Source organism: Euwallacea fornicatus, chromosome 17 (genome assembly GCF_040115645.1).
Source record: "Euwallacea fornicatus isolate EFF26 chromosome 17, ASM4011564v1, whole genome shotgun sequence".
Taxonomy (NCBI): Eukaryota; Metazoa; Arthropoda; class Insecta; order Coleoptera; family Curculionidae; genus Euwallacea; species Euwallacea fornicatus.
In genome coordinates this window covers 3,509,856-3,527,966 of record NC_089557.1, presented here as the reverse complement: position 1 = coordinate 3,527,966, position 18,111 = coordinate 3,509,856, and the positions used below count along the sequence as shown (strand labels likewise).

Sequence of the window (18,111 nt, the reverse complement as noted above, 5' to 3'; positions counted from 1 at the left end):
GTGAAAATAAAAATAAACAATTAGGAAACGAGACTTTGGTATATGTTTGGTATTGGTTTTCGCTCACTAACAATGTAAAAATATGTTTAATGTCAACTAGCAATATCAAAAAATAAAAAAAAGTGTTAAAAACAACACATACACTCACTTTCACATGAAATGCACCACCCAGTAATACTAATAATTAAGTCTTGTAACTTTGGCAAAATAATGCTTCATAATGGAGTATCAAATGATCAGACATTCAGTAAAAAGATAAAAACATTCGTTAATTAAAAAATTAATAATGAGTGACGTCGCCTCGTGCGGCAATGCAAGCGCGTACTCTTCGCAGCATGCTTTGCAACAAATGATCAATATCCTCCTGGAGTATTTCATTCCATGCTACCTCAAGATGATGTCGTAGGTCATCCACATTGTTTGAAGGCCTCGGTGAATTTCGAAGACGGCGACTCATCATGTCCCAAAGATGTTCGATGGGCGATAGGTCCGGTGACCGTGCCGGCCAAGGCAGTATTTCCAATAGTGCTTCTTCCAGGTATTATCGAGTAATGTTCGCACTATGTGGTCTTGCATTATCCTGTTGGAAAATGCCATTTGGTAAAGTTTGCATGAAGGGTACTAATACTGGCCTCAGAGCATTGTTAATGTAGCGACGTGCGTTTAGAGTGCTTGGAATGAACACAAGAGAGGATCTTCAACCATCACATATAGCACCCCAGACCATAACACTAGGCGTTAAAGCTGTGTGGCACCTTTCACAAAGTTACAAATTTCTTCTTTCACCTCGGTATCCTCTGACTCTTCTACGACCATCATTGATCCATAAACAAAATCGCGACTCGTCACTGAAGACGATATTTTTCCACTCGTGACTCCAATCAACTCGTTCTTGACACCAGGCCAATCTGGAAGCTTGGTGTTGGGCGATTAGTGGCAATCGTAGATTTGGGTGGTATGAATGCAAGCCAAAAGACGAAATTCTTCCGTAAACTGTTGCCATCGACACCCGACGATTTGGAGCTCCCATCCAATCTACTGCAACAGACATTGTTGTTTGAAATCGATCACCAATGGCCATCCGTCTAAGAAGTCGATCTTCACGTGCATTGCTGCTACGGGGAGGACGTCCAGCTGGACGATGTTGCTGAACTCTTTCTTCAGACCATGGAGACCATATTCTCGCAATCGTGGTGTGGTTCCGATTCATTCTTCGGGCAATCTCACGAAAAGAAAGTCCACCCTCCTTCATGCCGATAATTCGCCCTCTGTCGAAATCCGAAACGTGGGAAAAATTTCGACGCTGTCTTACTGGGGCCATTTTGAGATGTCTTGTTCACAGTTCAACAACAAAATAGACTGATATTTCCATGTAAATATTATTTTATTTATTTACAGTTGAATGAAAAATCTAAAAGGTCAATGATATAAAAACCACTAGCATTCTTGCTTTTTTACTGAAAGTCTGATCATTTGATGCTCCATTATGAAGCATTATTTTGCCAAAGTTACAAGACTTAATTATTAGTATTACTGGGTGGTGCATTTCATGTGAAAGTGAGTGTATTTGGTATGACAAAAATTTTCGGACACGTTAACAAAAAAAATAAGTGAGAAAGAAATATTAATATTTTGAATGCCCTCCTTGATTGTCTATAGCGGCTTGAAGCCGTTTAGGCAGGGGCAAAACAATTTTTTTAATAAAATTAAGGTCAATTTTGAGCCACTCCTCCATTAAAACTCTTTCAGCTCATTTTTAATTGTTGCTGAATGTTGTTTTACTTGCATATCCAACTGTCGCCATACATTCTCGGTCTGATTAAAATCCGGAGAATGAACTGGGGTTTTTAAAACTTTTGAAGAATTGTAGAGCATCCGTTCTTTAACAATCATCGCGTTGTGTTTGTGATCATTATCTTGATAATACTTAAAACTCCCTTGACAACGAATTATTTTTTAAGATGTTTAAATAAACCATTTTGTCCATTGTTCCATCAATGAACACTAATTCCCCGACACCTTTGGCCGAAATGCAGCCCCAGACCATTACCAATCCGCCACCGTATTTCACAGTAGTTTGTAAATAGCTCGTTTTCAGTTCTTGGATGAGTCTTCTCCGTATCATTTGTCGGGCAAAGACCCAAATATGTTGAATTTTGACTCATCGGCAAAAATTACATCCTTCCAATAGTTTTCCGGTTTCAAAATCATCTTCGATGCAAATTTTTTCTAAAGTTCTTGATTTTGGTGTTAACCAATGGCCTTTTTCTGGGTACCCGACCATTGAGACCATTTGCTCTTATGCATCTTCGCATAGTTTCTGGGAGTACCTTTTTACCAGTTTGATTGTCCGGACCTACTTTCCGTTTAAGAGCACCGATTCTGGAAGTTTCCTAAATAATGTTCATTGGGTGGCGAGAGAAGTTAGGCAACGGCCCAGGGCGGTCGATTTTCGTGGTGGGGGGTTTTTCTTGGAGGTAGGCGTCGTTAAAAATTTGGGCTAGACTCGCTAACACCGGCTCACATTGCGTTGGTCCTTTGAAAATGTTCTGTCAAAAACTCGGCCCGTACCGTTCCAAACCACCGTATTCGCCTGATTTGGCACCGTTGGACTTCCGGCTGTTGAGCAAGCTCAAGAGACGGTTTCGAGGGCGCCGTTTCGACTCGGTTGAGGAGGAAAGCCGAAGAGAAATAAGTATTAAGGGACGGGCCCCGGAAAAAGACTCCTCGGAATATTTTGAGAATTGAAAAAAACGATGGCGCAAGTGCATTCGTGCCGGCCGGGGAGTACTTAGAAGACGATGAGATGTATGTGAAAAAAAAAAACTTTTAATTTCATGAAATAAATTAATCTAATTTTTTATATCGCAGTTTTACATCGGTTAAGGCGTCACGGCCATTTCCTCTTTCCAACGGCATTGACAATGGACGAGAAATTCCGAAACATGCGATTAATTCAATGACCGGGCATCATTTCGTAGCTCTTCCTCGCCAATCAGCGTCTAATTACAACAAAGCCGAGTAAATCAAAAACATGCCCCAACGTTGGTTACGCAACCAGATCTACGAGCAATTTATTGAAGGACCATTCATCCAAATGACTATAATTAACTATAAACGTGCTCGAAGTGGAGAAATAAAAAGGTGACAATATTGAGTTAGATAGGTAGGCAAATCGACTATAATTCGAATAAAAATTTTATTTGCCTTTTGAAAAGGTAAGTGATACGCTCCCATGAGTGCATTGGTCTCAAGGGGCTTCGGTAATTGGCTGAAAATGGGAGCAAACTGTGAACGTATGAGAAGATTCTTTGGAGTGTGATCCCAGTTGAGCGGCAAGGCCGAAGCTCTCGTCTGAAATCAAATAATTGGCTATAAGGTGCTAAACCTAACATTTGCAATCAATAATATCCCATTATTACACCTTATTGATTCTCTCCCGGGAGACTCATCTGCAAGTAAAATTCCAGCTCGCTCAGGCGCACTTGATCTCATACTACTTGTTGAATCCAGCATTTTACAGTGTCGCACATTCTGAGATATTAGTCATAGCAAATAACAATTTTTTATTTCCTTATTGTACGTTCAAGGTTTACGTCTCAATATCCCACAGTCCACAACAAAATTGTCTGTCTACCCACAAAGGATAATTAATGCACGATAAAAATGATAGCTCACAGATTTTTCCTCTATGACCACATCTTTGGGTGAGTTCGATTTTGGTCACAAGGCCGATGGACGTTACATTTTCTTTACATTATACAAAATAAAGCAATTATCTCGATGTCTAGGTCTGCTCCACTTGAATTTGATCAAAGGTTCTTTTGATTTTAATGGGAAGACACACCTTACCAAACGGTATGATTCCATCGTAAGTGAATGTGAGTATTGCACGTTTAATTTTATGAAAACATTTCGGTCGCTTCTAGATCTTATAACTATTGCGAAGTGTTGATGGTACCAGATTTAGATGGAGGTAATGTTTATGTAGGATCTTCATTACATGTTATTCTCAGCTTGAGCATTGAAATTTATGAAATTAGTTGCGTAACGTGATTTTTTCAAGTTTTAGTTTCATTTTCGTTTTGCCTTCTCGTGACCGATTGCTATTGATCCGTCGGGCCGTTCTTTGAAATTTCAATCGCTTATTAGTATTGAATGGCCAAAACTAACCAAGTCTGCCGAAGAATCCCCATTCGTTCCCGATGTCGCGATTTCCACGCCACTTAAATTATTTACAGACGAATAGGCGGGAAGTTAGACGAACAACCGTCCTGAAGTGGGGACACGACTGGCGGACAAGGGACAGCAGACCAAACGATTGAGCCCTGTTCTAGACCCACGTTGTGCGGACATAGACTCCTGGACTTCTATCTCAGGCTACGGGGGCTTCGATAACTACACCCACAGAAGAGGAAACACTGCATTTTTCAATGTCCGTTATTCGAAGAGTAGCGGGACGTGCTAAAAGAATGCGTGGACAACTTAATTTCGACCTCCCTGGATGTTAGAAGGACCAGCGAAGTGGGACCGCTGTAGCAGTACCATTGTTGCAATGGTTCAGGAAAAGGAGCGTATGAAGCGTGTCACTCAAGAGCAACAGCAGCCTCGGGCCTAGAAGCAGTTGACCACGGAGCTTTCAAGCCTCTTGACAGTGACGATTTATCCCCTAGGGACTATTTCGGGCCCTTGCTGGCTGCAAGTCGAAGAAACCAGAGGTAGGCGCCTGGACGAATCCCACACTGTTTGGATCTTTCTAGAAGGTTTTCCCTGAAACGAATAAGTCAATTTCACCTAATCATCCTACTGCAGTTGCTTTCTTTATGCATTCAAGAGATACCGAGTAGTCCTACGAATTTTCCAACTTCTTCGACGCAGATTCTCTCTCGTATTTGGCGCTTTATGAGACTCTTCGAGCAGTTCTCCTCAGAAATCTCCACTGCACTCTCAAAAGTGTTTCTCTTTTAGGTGATCAATTTCGTTACATTTGCGATACGTAAACTACTTTTGGCAGTTCTGGGAATTTCCGATATTATTATTTCGATTATTTTTCTGACACCTTTTGGTTCGAAACAAGTAGATAGTTTTCGGAAAATATCTTGAAGATCTCGCAGATATTCCATATCTCTGGTTATTTCATCAAAGCACTTCTGAGTTGAAAGAAATGTTCTGATCCGTCATAAAATTCCTGCCAAGAGCTGAGAGATTGTTTTAATGTTCAAGGAGGTTTTCAACGTTCTATTTCACGTTCGTGCCACTTTTTGGGGATTCCTAATAACCTCCGAAATACGAATTTCCAGCGTTTTTCCTGGGGTCATCCAGAAAATTTCCTGTAAATTTCCTGCGAATTGTTAGCACTGCCACACGATCATTAAGGGAGGCTTCATCCTGCCAGAAATCACTCTGTGCGTATACCTCAACTGGTCTCTTCTGTATCTGCTTGCTTTGCTGTTACTCTCCACACCAAAAAAAGTTTGTTTTTTTATAGCAGAGCGAAAGATTCGCTGCATTTCTGGGTCATGCGGCATTGATATCACGTTTTTGCAAAACTGGACTAACACCAATTTTCCCTCTACACATTGCGAAATTGTTCAAAACCATATGTTTCTCCATATCGATAAAGTTTAAGGATAGTTTTAACTTGGAAAAAAATATTTAACCACCAATTATGACAAAACTAATACTCTTCTACACGCATTAAGTGCGTGAGAAGTTCTACATCGGCATTGGCGTTCCCATATCGAGCATAAATGTCAGTAATTAAAGTCATTGGTTAATGGATTATTGAAGCTCTTAAGACACGTGCCGGATCGGCAATTAATATTAATTGCTTTCGAGTTTAATTATAGCAAATATTGATCAATAACGCCCGCTTTTATGGGGAGATAATTAAGCGCCCCAACTTGGTTCCATCATAACGTTTCTGTGTCTTTTGCCATATCAACTCGCTGAATCGCCGGGCGATAAATCTCCTCAGGGGAACTGACGAATCTTCAAGACAGCAGTTACTCAATGATTCGAAAGGATGCTCGTTCATTTAAATAAAACAATTTTTTTTATCGGCAAAAAGTGTTTAAATTGTAGTAATTCGTGACTTGGAGTTGCATCAATGCGTTGGTTTTTATTCAGTTGCCGATAAGATACCTACTGCCATTATATAAACCGATTAACTTTTTTCCCAGAGTTTTGCTCCCATTCTTTCAGCATTTTACGATCTAATTTACATTAATGGAGAGTATTATCGTCGAAGGTAAAAACGCATCAGTTCCGTTTGCATATGCACATAAATTTCATAAATAACGCGAAGACGAAACTTCAATGATCACACAAGTGGACTTTAGACGCATCGAAATAGAAGTAGAGAAACTCAGACATTCGGATTCCCCCGATTTTATACTTTGGAAGATGGTAAGCGTATTCAACGCCTGGTGGAGCCAATAAGTCGAAACGTCATCCGGTTGTTCAGCCTCCCTCCGTTGCCACTTCGCCGCTCGATCCTTTTGCGGCCTCGTCACTATTTTTTTCTAGATTCGAATTGATTTCATTGATACCCATTGCCGGCAATCTTCGGAATTAGTCTATATCCTGGGAAATAACGTTAATTTTTAAATCAGCTTATTTCAAATGAGATTCTCATTGTTCTATAAACTCTTTTCCCACGTATGTAACTATTCGGCCTAAAAAGAGCATTTAACGTGCTCTTGCGTGGTATCTAACGTATTCTAAACAAATGACAAAACAAATCTAAAGACGAACCCATTTTTGGCGAAGAACCATTAATCTTAAGCCAAAATTTGCATGTTAACAAGGTGGATAACAAATATTTTTTTAAGATTCAATTGAACAATGGTACGTTAATACAAGGTTTTACACACGAGTTGAATTTTCTCATCCATTTTTTTATAATACTGCAATACTATGACTAGAGATCGTACCTGATTTTCCAGTGCTTTTCGGTTTTTTGAGGCACCTAAATATTACGTAATTCAATTTTTACTTACTTATCAGTACTTATGTAGAGTTTTTCCGCTATAGTTGCGAAGACCAGATTTAGTTCACTGAGAAATTGCAACCTAGAGAACCAAAATGAGCCAACAACTGAATTTCTCTTTAAACTTAATAACTTTAATTCAGGTTGTTTTTTAAGTTTTTGAAAATATTTTTTACACTTTTTTTATTTCCATTTTCCCAAATTTTAATCTGATTTTTATTTTGTTACGTTTATTATTTTTAACAATTTTTCACTTTTTTTTTGTTAATTCAAAACCAGCATCAAATAGGACAAAAAATACTATCTCTTGTAGCGGAAAATGTCCGATTTTTAGCCGCACGTTATACATGTATAAATGGAGTTTAAAGTGGCCTTATTGGGAAAACTATAGACCCTTATATGAGTATTTTTGGTAGGTGTGCCGATTTCCCAATCGAGATAATTCAATCGCAGCAAGAAGAACTTCTGCCTACATTCTTCACGCAACAGAAATGACTCATGATGGGTTTTTAATATTAATAATTTAATTGAAAACCACAATCCATAGAATTAAAACTGATTGACATTTCTCAATAGCATTTATGAGTCTACCATGCAATTGCTAAACATTATTGTAGTTTCTAAGTAATTATTAATGAAATATCGCACTCTTGCGCTTTTAACAAACACGTAAATATTCATTAATTACTTGCATCATAGATTAATTGAAATCTTTGATGGTTAATACCCTTCTGTATTATGCATTGTTCAATACCTGGTGCAATAGTTTTTAAAATTAAATTAGTGTCTCTTCAAGTTTATATTTACAATTATTTGATCATCCGCAATATTTTATGAACAAAAAAAGACCACTTGCATTTTGTAGGTCACTCACGTAAATACTCTGACCTCTTCTCTGATATGCTTTTCTTGACATCGGCAATGACCTAACATCACATTAATAAGCCCAATAATGCATGTTTCTTATTTCATCGATAACGAACTTACGCAAGGACCTTTACGATATTGCACCAAAAGAACCTACCAGTTAATGTCCGATGCCTACTTATTGAGACACTTTATAAGGTACCTTCCCACTGAAATGATATTTAATGCCGTCGAAAATGTTAATAATGCGATATTTTAAAATAAAGATTTATAAAATTTGCGTTTTTTTCTCTTGAATTTTGTCGGAACGAAATTTGCGAAAAATGAACGAATCTAAAGCACCACTTCATTTGAAGGTGAAGCAATTTTACGCATCGTTAAGATGCACTGCCTACACGGGAGATTACCCAATTTTAAACGAATTCTAATCCGAATATAAATATTTAAATTGTTTTGCTTGAATATCCGTCTGTTCATGAATTAATGAACTGAAACTGCAGTAATTCCCATATACTTTTCGCACGTCATTTACACACGCAAGGAGGCTTCGGTTGCAAGGGAAATTCTGAAAATTTCTAAATACCTGCAAAAGTCCACTTCAAAAATTGATTTTTCATAGAAAACTTTATAAATCGGCATTTTCCAAATATTGAAATATTAATTTCCCGAAGCTCACGGTTCTTATCTGCCGGACATGGCTCTCGTATTAAGTTCTTAATTAATTCGTCACATTCCGTTTAATATGTAGATTTTCCACATCTGCACTATTTCTAAATAAATAAATTATCCCATGGAAAAATAAAAGATGAAGTGGTGACAGATAGAGATCTGCTCCACATTTACGAAGGTGGAACAATAACGGCCCAACCTTCACACGAGTTCGGAACTTCTTGAAATTTATTAATATTGTAGTCAGTTTGTAAATTAATATTAAACAATGTCATTATAATATTTCATTGGTTATGCCATAAATATTAAAGTGGCTTGCATAACAGCATATAAAGTATCAAGACGTTATTGTAGAGAAGATACTGGACAGAAGTTCGTTGCATGTTTTTATGCGATGGTACTACAGTTTCAGAGCAAAATCATTGTTTGTCACAATTTTGGATCATTTAAATGCAATTTTCTGAAAAATCTTTGACATCTGGAAGTTTTGGAGAATTTAAGCATAATTTCCGCTCTTTATTCAGCGCCAATATCTCGGGAATGCGTGGAGGGATAGCTTTGAAGTACAACTCGAGCTAATCACTATATGACCTGCATACTGCATACAACGTTTTGGTCAATTCCTGATGTACCTGCCAGAGTTTGAGATGAGGTTTTAATCAATTTTTAATTGACTAAGGATCATAGATTCGGGAGACAACATACAAAAAAATCAAACCCATTTCATCCGTTTACAAAAATTTTTTATTATTAATTTGTAAAAAATAAGACAATAAAAATAATTAATAATTTAGTCGATTAGGGAGAAAAATCTTTCAACAATTACACTAAAACAAACACTATTGCCTAAAAAATCTCTGGCGGAATACTTGAAATAATATTTGAATAAAATTGGCTCCAACAACAATAAATATAAATAAAATTTAAATAATAATAATAATAAACAGTGGACGAAATAATTTCACGTAAGATTACTAAAACCACACCAATGTTTTACATTTAGAGTGCAGCGTTATTATTCATATAATGCATCTCTGTCTTGAGTATTATCAAATTTATTACTTCAGAACTAAAATAAATCTGAAACCTGGAAATAAACCATATAATACAATGATATTTTATTATTAGGAATGTTTTTGGATATGAATTTTGCAAACACTCCTCAGGTCTGAAGGTACTTAAATCTGAAGATTGTTGGTATTTTAGGACGTTTGTGCTATACGTGGTGATATTTTGTAATAAAAAAACTGGCATATTACTACAGAAAACCTACATGAATTCTATTGCATTGTTACAAGTGCCTAAAACGTCGCTTTTTGCCTAAATATGTCTGCATGATACTCAATCACCTCTAATGATACAGCCAAACATTAATACTACTATTAGTTAACATTAGGTAATAATAAAAAATCTATTTTCCTAACACGAATATATAAAGTATATCACTAGAATATTTTGTCATATTCGCCTGTTTTTCGAATTTGCATGTGACTATAAAACATTAAAGAAAATAAAAAATACTGGGAATAAATGCCTGATGATGAAAATAATACCGAATCATTAAGTACAATAAAAGCCTTTATAGGGAAACCTATAAGCCACTTCTAAAGGGTGTTTGTCACCCGCTAATATTAAATAGTTTCATTGTCTATTAAATGCCATTAAACAGTCGGCGCTTTATGTGTTTTAGTCTAACATTAACGCACCCTGCATAATCTTCGAATAATGGGCACTAAAGTGTGCCCTATTAGTGTATATTTACAATTCCAAAACAATTCTTATTAAAAATCATCTCAAAACATGTTATTTGGCCACTGTTAAAAAATTGCACCACGCTTCCTGGCAAGTTTAATCTCCTGAATAAAGCTTGCTAAATTTGAATTCAAAGCGCCCAATATTCGGGCACAACCCAATACAACAAATTGTCACTTTTAAATATTGCAACTTATTTTCCACCTTACATGCACAAAGGCTGAGGTCAAACGCTAATTTTATTGTTCATGTTCGCATCCTTAGAGACATCTTTCGCCGCCAATTCGGCAAAAGAGGTTTTGGGGGACTCCGTAGGGGATACTGGGGCTATGTTTAAACGAAGAGAAGGGTCGTCAAATTTGCTATCTTCATCTGTGCTGTCGATCGAGGAGGATCTTTCTGATTGGAGACGGATACCAGTGCCCGGGCCATTGGGAATCGAACGACGTTCTAGTCTAATTACCTGAATATAGAGCAAAATGTGAATTTATGCCGATGGAGCCGGAATCAAGGAAGACACCTAATTCGAACTATGTATGTGCAGTCAAAGACTTCAAAATAAATTACATTAAAAAACATTCATAGGGGTTTTTATTGAACCATGCATCAGAGAGCATCTCACCTATATCCTGCATCTTGCTAATAAATATGATCTAAACATGCTTTTCCCCAGAGCTGTCGGTAATTGAGTAAAATTTAGATTGAAAAATAAAATTCTACTTCTGTCAACGCTTTTTTCAATAACTAACCGACAACATGTATAAATGATTATCAGTTTTAATATATATTTATTAATTTAATTACATAGTGTGCTTCTAAAATCCTTTTTTCTTTTTCTAAATTAGTAAGTGATAAAAGATACTATTTCTTGACATAAAGGTGGCAGCTGGAAGTTTCAAATTTATTTGATTTGCTAGCACGGATTTTAATAAATTTTTCTAGAATTCTGGTCTTCGTTTCATACCTCCTTCTCTACGAGCTTGCTTGTTGTTGATGCAGCGATGTATCACTTGAATTTCACCAGGTTGAAACCAGTAACGTGTTCCTGTAACTTTTATTTAACCCTGTAGGATACTGGGCACTTGATTCAATTAGGTGGGAGTATTTCGATTACTCCGTAACATTAATACAATTAATGCTGCTCTTAACAGTACTGTAATTAACTTTGAAATTTGACAACTTTACTTAATTAATCATCATAGATTGCAGATTAATTGGCAACTGTGGCTCTATTACTATTTTTGACAAATTGCGACAGCTCTGCTTTTACCTAAGCATAACCACAACACCCTTTACAACATTACGGTACACCTCAAACTTCTGAAACAACATTAATACTGCAAAAAGCACACATCTGAAGTATTATAATAACTCCAAAGTTATGTACTGACCTACCCGAGCCATTTCCAAGGCTCAATTTCCGGACTGGTGATTGGCGTTGGAAACTAAATAAATGCGATGTTAAATAATGTTAGTGCACGCCAACGAGTTTAATTTGAATCGAGTGTCCTTTTTCTGTCCTGTGTATCTAGAGGCAGCGATAGTTTCCATTGACAATCACAAACAAACAAATCTATAATGCCAAACTAAAGAGACACTCATATCAAATAAATTCAAAGGCTTGTGTAGGAAATGAATATTTACAGAAATTTACAGGTTAGTAGTTTGTATTGATCAGCAGTGAAGCATGGTGCTTATTAGTTCGGTAATCTAAGCATTATAAGCCCTCACCTCTGCCTGCAGATCTGCAACTTTGTCTTGGAGGTCTCTAACTCGATCACTGTCGTCTACCGAATGGATTCTAAGTTCTCCTTCTGTAGCTATTTCTTGACTCTATCCGAAAAAGAAATAAATGTTCAAAATCAAATCCATATTAAATAACAAATTTTAGTGTATACCTTTAGTTCAAGTTGACTAATTTTCTGTGTGAGCTCAGCTACCGCTTGCGTCTTTTCTGCATCGCTGATTCGGGCCTTCATTAGCTCGTCCTGCATTTTGCTTTCAAGATCGGAGTATCTCCTTTGCTCTTCCAGAAGACGAGAAGCCGCTTCGCGGTCACGCAGTTCTGCTGCTTCCAAGGCTTCGCGTTGCTTCTTGATTTCTTCGTCTTGGCGGCGAAGTTGATTCGTGCCTACTTGGACTTGGGTTTCTAATTCCATGACCTAAATGTAGGCGAAGCTGTTACATTGCAGTATTTCAGTGGAACGAAATTTAATTTTCTTTAGAATAAGTATCTAATATATTAGATATAACATAATAGTATGTAAGTTTTCTTCCTATTAAGGACTCATTTTATTTGCTCATACTACGGAAATATTAGAATTAACCTTAGAAATCTCAAAAATGAGAACTGAGATTTCCCGATATTGACGTGGAATCAAATATTTCCTGTTGGTTTCTGATGTATCAAATATTTAATGTATCTTTGCCATTCTGTCGAGGATTCAGAAAATGTCTGGTTACCTTTAGACGCAATTCTTTAACTTCGGTGAGCGTCTCCATTTCCCTTATCCTAGTAGTCATAAGCTCCTCCTCTAGTTTTTGCACTTCGTTGTTTCTATTGCCGAACAATAGCTTTTTCGGCGTACTCAGAGGATCATTCGACGCTGCTGGATCGGGCTTGTTTTTGTGGTCCTATTCGCAAACAAAAAACATCATATAGTCGGCTAAAACTTAATTCAATTCTGCAACGCACCTGCAAATGCCTCTGCCACTGATTACTTAACTCAGACACCCTCTGTCGCAGATCTTTCAAAGATAAGTTGGCCTCAGCTTCCCTCAATTTCACAGCTATTAGTTCCTCTTGAAGATGAGCCACGCTATTATCAGGGGTGGTCTCTCTTAACGTCTTCTTATCCTCTTCCAACTCGTGAATTCTCGACCGTAAATCACGAATTAATGCGTCATTCTCAGCCTCCCTTAATCTCACTTTAACCAACTCCTCCTGCAAACATTCGATCATTTCTTCCCTCTGCTGCAGCTGCTCCTGCTTCAGGGTGATCTCTTCGATGGAAGACTGTCGAGAAGAATGCTGAAATATACCTTGTTGTTTACAAAAAATCGTCTAATGTAGAATAACTTACCGTTTCCTCCATCATAAGTGACAAAGAGCGGATTTTCTCGTTTGCCAATGCCAGTTGATGCGTTGTATCCAGATGAGTATACCTCAAAGCTTCCAATTCTCGCTGCACCACGAAAGTAGTTTCTTCCTCCTCTGCTCTACTGACCTGCCCTCGTACTAGCCGATCAGCTAAGGCTTTGCTTTCTTCCTCCAGCATTTCGCATCTATGGCGCAACTGTTTGTTTTCGGTTCGCAAACGCTGAAAAAATTGGCGTTAAAAACTGTAAAAGGGCACTTAATAAAGCCACCTTAAGTTCAGTCATCTCTTCTTGCTCCTTGCTCTTAATAACGTGATATTCCTTTTCGAGTTTCTTCATTTTTTTCGCATTGTATTTCATATTGTAGGCCATTTGCAACAATCCCTCAGGGTCAGCTTCAGCTTTGGCAGGTAGTTCTTTTTGAAAATACTGTAAAGATATCGTTCACGTGGTCAGAAGTTTTACTTAAATGAACAACAACCTTTAGCATTCCTTCCATATCCAGAGACATTAAGTCATCTTTGCCCAAAATGAGCATTGATAAGGCGACTTTAAATATTATCTCCATTCCTTCGGAGAGAAACACGTCCATGATCCTGCAGGCTAAAGGCAGGCTTAAGGCGGTGGTGAAGAGGGTCAAGAACCAACTGGAGGCGTACATTGAAGTGTGGAAATTCTGCGACTGAAAGTGCTGATTCAAGTCAGGTAAAAGTTCGGCAACCAAATTTTCAAGTTGGAACATGCACACTCCCAGTTCGGCCATGCTGGGCTTAAACATATCCCGCATCCGATAATCCTGCATGATTTTTACCAGTACTGCAAAGGCTTCTTCTTCCGGCATCTAAAGGTTGATTTAAAAACGGGACGTTAGAAACATCGGTATTAAAAAAATAAACAGAACTAACAACTTTAAGGTACGAATCAATAACGAACACAACTACACGTTGTACTCACCGTCAGACCTTCTTTGGGATTTGGTAGCGGCTAGGAAAATTTTGGAAAAATGAATTTTGAGATTCTCATTTGATGATATGTAAATCTACATTTATACCGAATCTATTAATTGTGACGAAAAAAGAAATTGAGGGCCAATTCAGACACTTTAATCCATAATACCGGGCGACACAAGGGGTAAGGCACGACCGATAAATTGTTTCGTTAAACATTTTCATTAGGGTGTTTCGATGATAAGTGCGTGCTTTCATTCTTCAACAACCGCGTATTTTTACGTTACTTTTACCTGCATGAGGAGCAGCCCCACGATAAATCCAGACCCCTGGCAATATCCAACTTCGCGGTCATGCAGTGAGTACGCCTTGATCACGTTAAATAGAGATTCTTGTCCCAGTCCATCTTTCTCTTTGAAGAAATCGTGTTCCGGATAGGTGCGGGCTATATCCCGGCGAATAACTTTTTCACAAGGAGACTTTGTCTAATAAATTCAAGAGACTGAAATCTGAGAGTACAGCCATGTGACCAATTTTACCTTGATGTATTCGGCGTACAATTTTTTCTCGGGAGCATCCGCGGCTGAGCACAAGAGCTGCCACACTATCGCCCTGAAGTGTAAAGGAATTCCACGTCGGACTAGTTCCCGAATTTGGGAATTTTGCTTCTTCCACTGGTCTTCCCAGTTGTTCACGATATGGCTCCATCTGGCCCACAATTCTTCGCCTTCTTCAGCACGATCTGTTGTGGAACTAGTTCCTGCAAATTAGAAAACAACGTCAGGTTTCTATAAAGAAAAATCCAAATACTTTGCGGACGGAGTTTATGCCTAGGAATCTTCATTGTTGCTGGTCGAAAGTATATTAACGACTAACACAAAGTGTTTTTGTTACCTGGTGCAAAAGAACCCTTAAGGTTCTGCATTGAGGTATTAATGTGACACGAAAACGACTTACCCAGTCTCACGAAAAACACAGAGTTCGCAATAATCTGTTCACAAACCGTGTCTTCCATTAGATTCCAATTAAGCCAAACTTTAAATTGTCGTTTGAACTAACTATACCTGTCGAGGCATGTAACATTTACTATGCTTAAATGACTCAATTATTACTCCTAATAAACTAAATATATTGACTTGATGAGAGCCAGGATAGCATTTGCCAATTACTGTTATGAGACTACAATGCCGGTAATGGGTTGTATTATCGAATGAAATATGACAAGTAGCTGGTGCAGGCTGGCTTTGATGATAATTTTTTTGTGACAAACGTCTTATCTATGTGTTGCGAAACGCGTTTCGTTTCGCACCATTTGTATTTGTTTTGTTTGACGATTGTTGTTGCATAGGGGTAATCGCTGAAAGAAAATTATTACTACACAACACAAAAATGGGCTGGCAAACATGCCAAGAGAAGTGAGTCATTTTGAGATTCAATCAAAAAAAAATTATTATCGATATACAGTAGTTGCCATAAGTATGGAAACTCTAAATATCCTTGTAAACCTTCCTTCTACGTTGCACTTTCAGGGTTGTTTAGAGACTACTGCCACTTAAGGAAGTATACTCTTAAAATATACATTAAAGTTAGATCTAAGTGATACGTGCATAGTAATAACAGGAAAAGGAAATTTCAATGTGGGCAAAATTAAGGTAACCTATAAATTCTATTTAAATAACGAGTGAAACATAACATTTAGTTCAAATTTTATTTAACATTTGGCGGCATATCCGTTTCCCTTAATAACTGCACATCTTTGGTTCATAAAATAAACAAGTTTTCCACAAACCTCTACAGGAATTAATTTTCATTCTCTTTCTAAAACTTCCAACAAATGTGTGAGATGATATATTTTTTCTTTACGAATTTGTCTTCCGAGGCGTTCCCAAAGATGTTCGATCGGGTTAAGATCGGGGCTCTGGGACGGGCATTCCATTTTCGGGACGCAATTTTCTTGAAACCGATTTTTAACAAGCTTTGATGTGTGCTTTGGGTCGTTTTCTTGTTGAAAACTCCAGGATGGAGGCATTTCCCACTCAGCAAATTGAAGCATATGGTTTTCTGAGATGGCTTTGTACATGAATCGGTCTATAGCGAAATCTATTTTAATTAGTGTCAGATTCTGAAGAACACCTCCAAACCGTGACCTTTCCACCGTCATGTTTTACAATGGGCCGTTGATATTTGGGGTTGAATCTTGTATTCTTGGGTCGTCTTACGTATTGAATACCATCACGGTGGAATAACTGAAATTTACTCTCGCCACTCCACAAGACGCGCCTTCCGATTTTTTTTGGAAATGAGTGGTTTCTTGATAGCAACTCTACCAAATAAACCTCCAGCTATCAAGATTCTCCACACCGTTCGATTCGAAACCACAATATTGTGTTCTTTAGCAAGGTGTCTTGAAATATTCATCGCAATCAATAGTGGATTTTTTCCTGATATTCTTTTTATTAATTTCTCTGTATTTTTTTGATATTTTTCAGGTCTACATGATCTAGGAAAATTGTCTACCATATCACGTTCACGAAATCGTTTTAATTTTTTTGATATTGTTCCTTTGGGGACATTTAAAGTAATAAAAATATCGCACTGCTTGTGTCTGTTCCTAGATAACTCAATAACACGTTGTTTTAATTTTTGAGACAAGTAACGCTTCGGCATTGTTAGTGCGATTGAACTTTATTGTACAATACACAAATTCTATAAATTTAACTATTATTTGCTTTTTTTTCTCAAAATGCAAAAAGTTTCCATACTTTTGTCCACTACTGTATATCAGGAACTCCCCGAGACTTATCCATTTAAACATATACATACATAGGTGCGAGCATTAACGTGTAGGTAAATAACAAAAATTAGTTACATAGATAACGCTAACGAATATTCTCAGTTATTAGCGAGTATCCAGTCCGTTTCTTTAATGAAGCAAACTTACCCAAATCGACAGTCATCATGCTGTACAAGGCAAACATCAGTAGAGCACCTTTCCTCGAATTTTATACTCAGAACTATGCACTCCGACCAATATATTAAGTGATTTTAGTCTGTGATAAAACGCGCGATATTCGCACTACCAATCCGAATAATAATAGTAATTGGGACTTATCATCAAAAGTGTATCAAACAGATCGTGATATCTCTTATCACTTAAAACAGGTAAGAACAGATTAAGCTGCAAATATTTGCTTTCAGCAGCGGCATAAGTATTGTTCGTCACTCGTTTATTGCCTATCAGAACTGTAATAAAAATCAAAACAATCCTAATTACCTTGCGAAATGTGTGACTTTTATTCAATGGTTGAACTTCAAAATAGTGAGCTCCGAACGTGCTTTGATTGCATTTTTAATTATTCCTGGCTGTTACTTTCTACCCAATTATTATTGTCGATAATGGAAACTAAGGAAATATTGACAATGCTAGAACATTCACATATTAATGCTTGTATGAAGGGTGAATAAAATATAAACTAAAATATTGATATCCGATAACACTATAAATCTTGTTGACTGATTGGCGAATGCAATATTTTTTTCCGTATATTCCTTACATTTGAAATTCTATTTTAATAAATCCATGTCTAAGCTCTGAAACATACTTCACTTTCTATTTTCCAGTAGTTAAGAATTCCCAATTCAAAGATCGCTTATTCCCTCATAAAACAGAAAATTGACCACATTTCAGACTGTTTTGGACAGGATGGTGAACATAATTGGTCACAGTGAAATTTGTCCTACCACCTTCTGTAACGTCATCTAATGATAAGGTAATTATGCCATGGC

The 18,111-nt window shown here is 37.3% G+C and overlaps 1 protein-coding gene and 1 long non-coding RNA gene across 9 annotated transcripts in view; one reads left to right on the top strand and one right to left on the bottom strand.

Annotated features, from left to right (window-relative positions):
• Positions 1-9,273: 9,273 nt before the first annotated feature.
• Evi5 (ecotropic viral integration site 5) overlaps positions 9,274-18,111 on the bottom strand; it is a 23,768-nt gene continuing 14,930 nt past the window's right edge. The window contains exons 4-16 of one of the 8 annotated variants that reach the window (XR_010732998.1): positions 14,865-15,085; positions 14,619-14,810; positions 14,333-14,362; positions 13,860-14,219; positions 13,649-13,807; positions 13,363-13,599; positions 12,975-13,310; positions 12,743-12,913; positions 12,178-12,441; positions 12,011-12,112; positions 11,675-11,724; positions 11,244-11,330; positions 10,603-10,742 (exon numbers count right to left, since the gene is read on the bottom strand). Coding sequence is in view for 6 of the 8 variants with exons in the window: in XM_066292468.1 (XP_066148565.1) it covers positions 10,506-10,742; positions 12,011-12,112; positions 12,178-12,441; positions 12,743-12,913; positions 12,975-13,310; positions 13,363-13,599; positions 13,649-13,807; positions 13,860-14,219; positions 14,333-14,362; positions 14,619-14,810; positions 14,865-15,085; positions 15,283-15,340 (2,367 nt within the window). In the remaining 2 variants the exon portion in view is untranslated. Of the gene's footprint in view, positions 10,743-11,243; positions 11,331-11,670; positions 11,725-12,010; positions 12,113-12,177; positions 12,442-12,742; positions 12,914-12,974; positions 13,311-13,362; positions 13,600-13,648; positions 13,808-13,859; positions 14,220-14,332; positions 14,363-14,618; positions 14,811-14,864; positions 15,086-15,282; positions 15,502-17,266; positions 17,430-18,111 lie in introns of those variants that run through there. The other 7 variants (XM_066292469.1, XM_066292468.1, XR_010732999.1 and 4 more) reach the window with 7 other exon arrangements.
• Positions 17,426-18,111, top strand: part of LOC136344741 (uncharacterized) — a 22,869-nt gene continuing 22,183 nt past the window's right edge. The window contains exon 1 of the long non-coding RNA XR_010733000.1: positions 17,426-17,487. This is a non-coding gene — a long non-coding RNA (uncharacterized lncRNA). The remainder of the gene's footprint in view (positions 17,488-18,111) is intronic.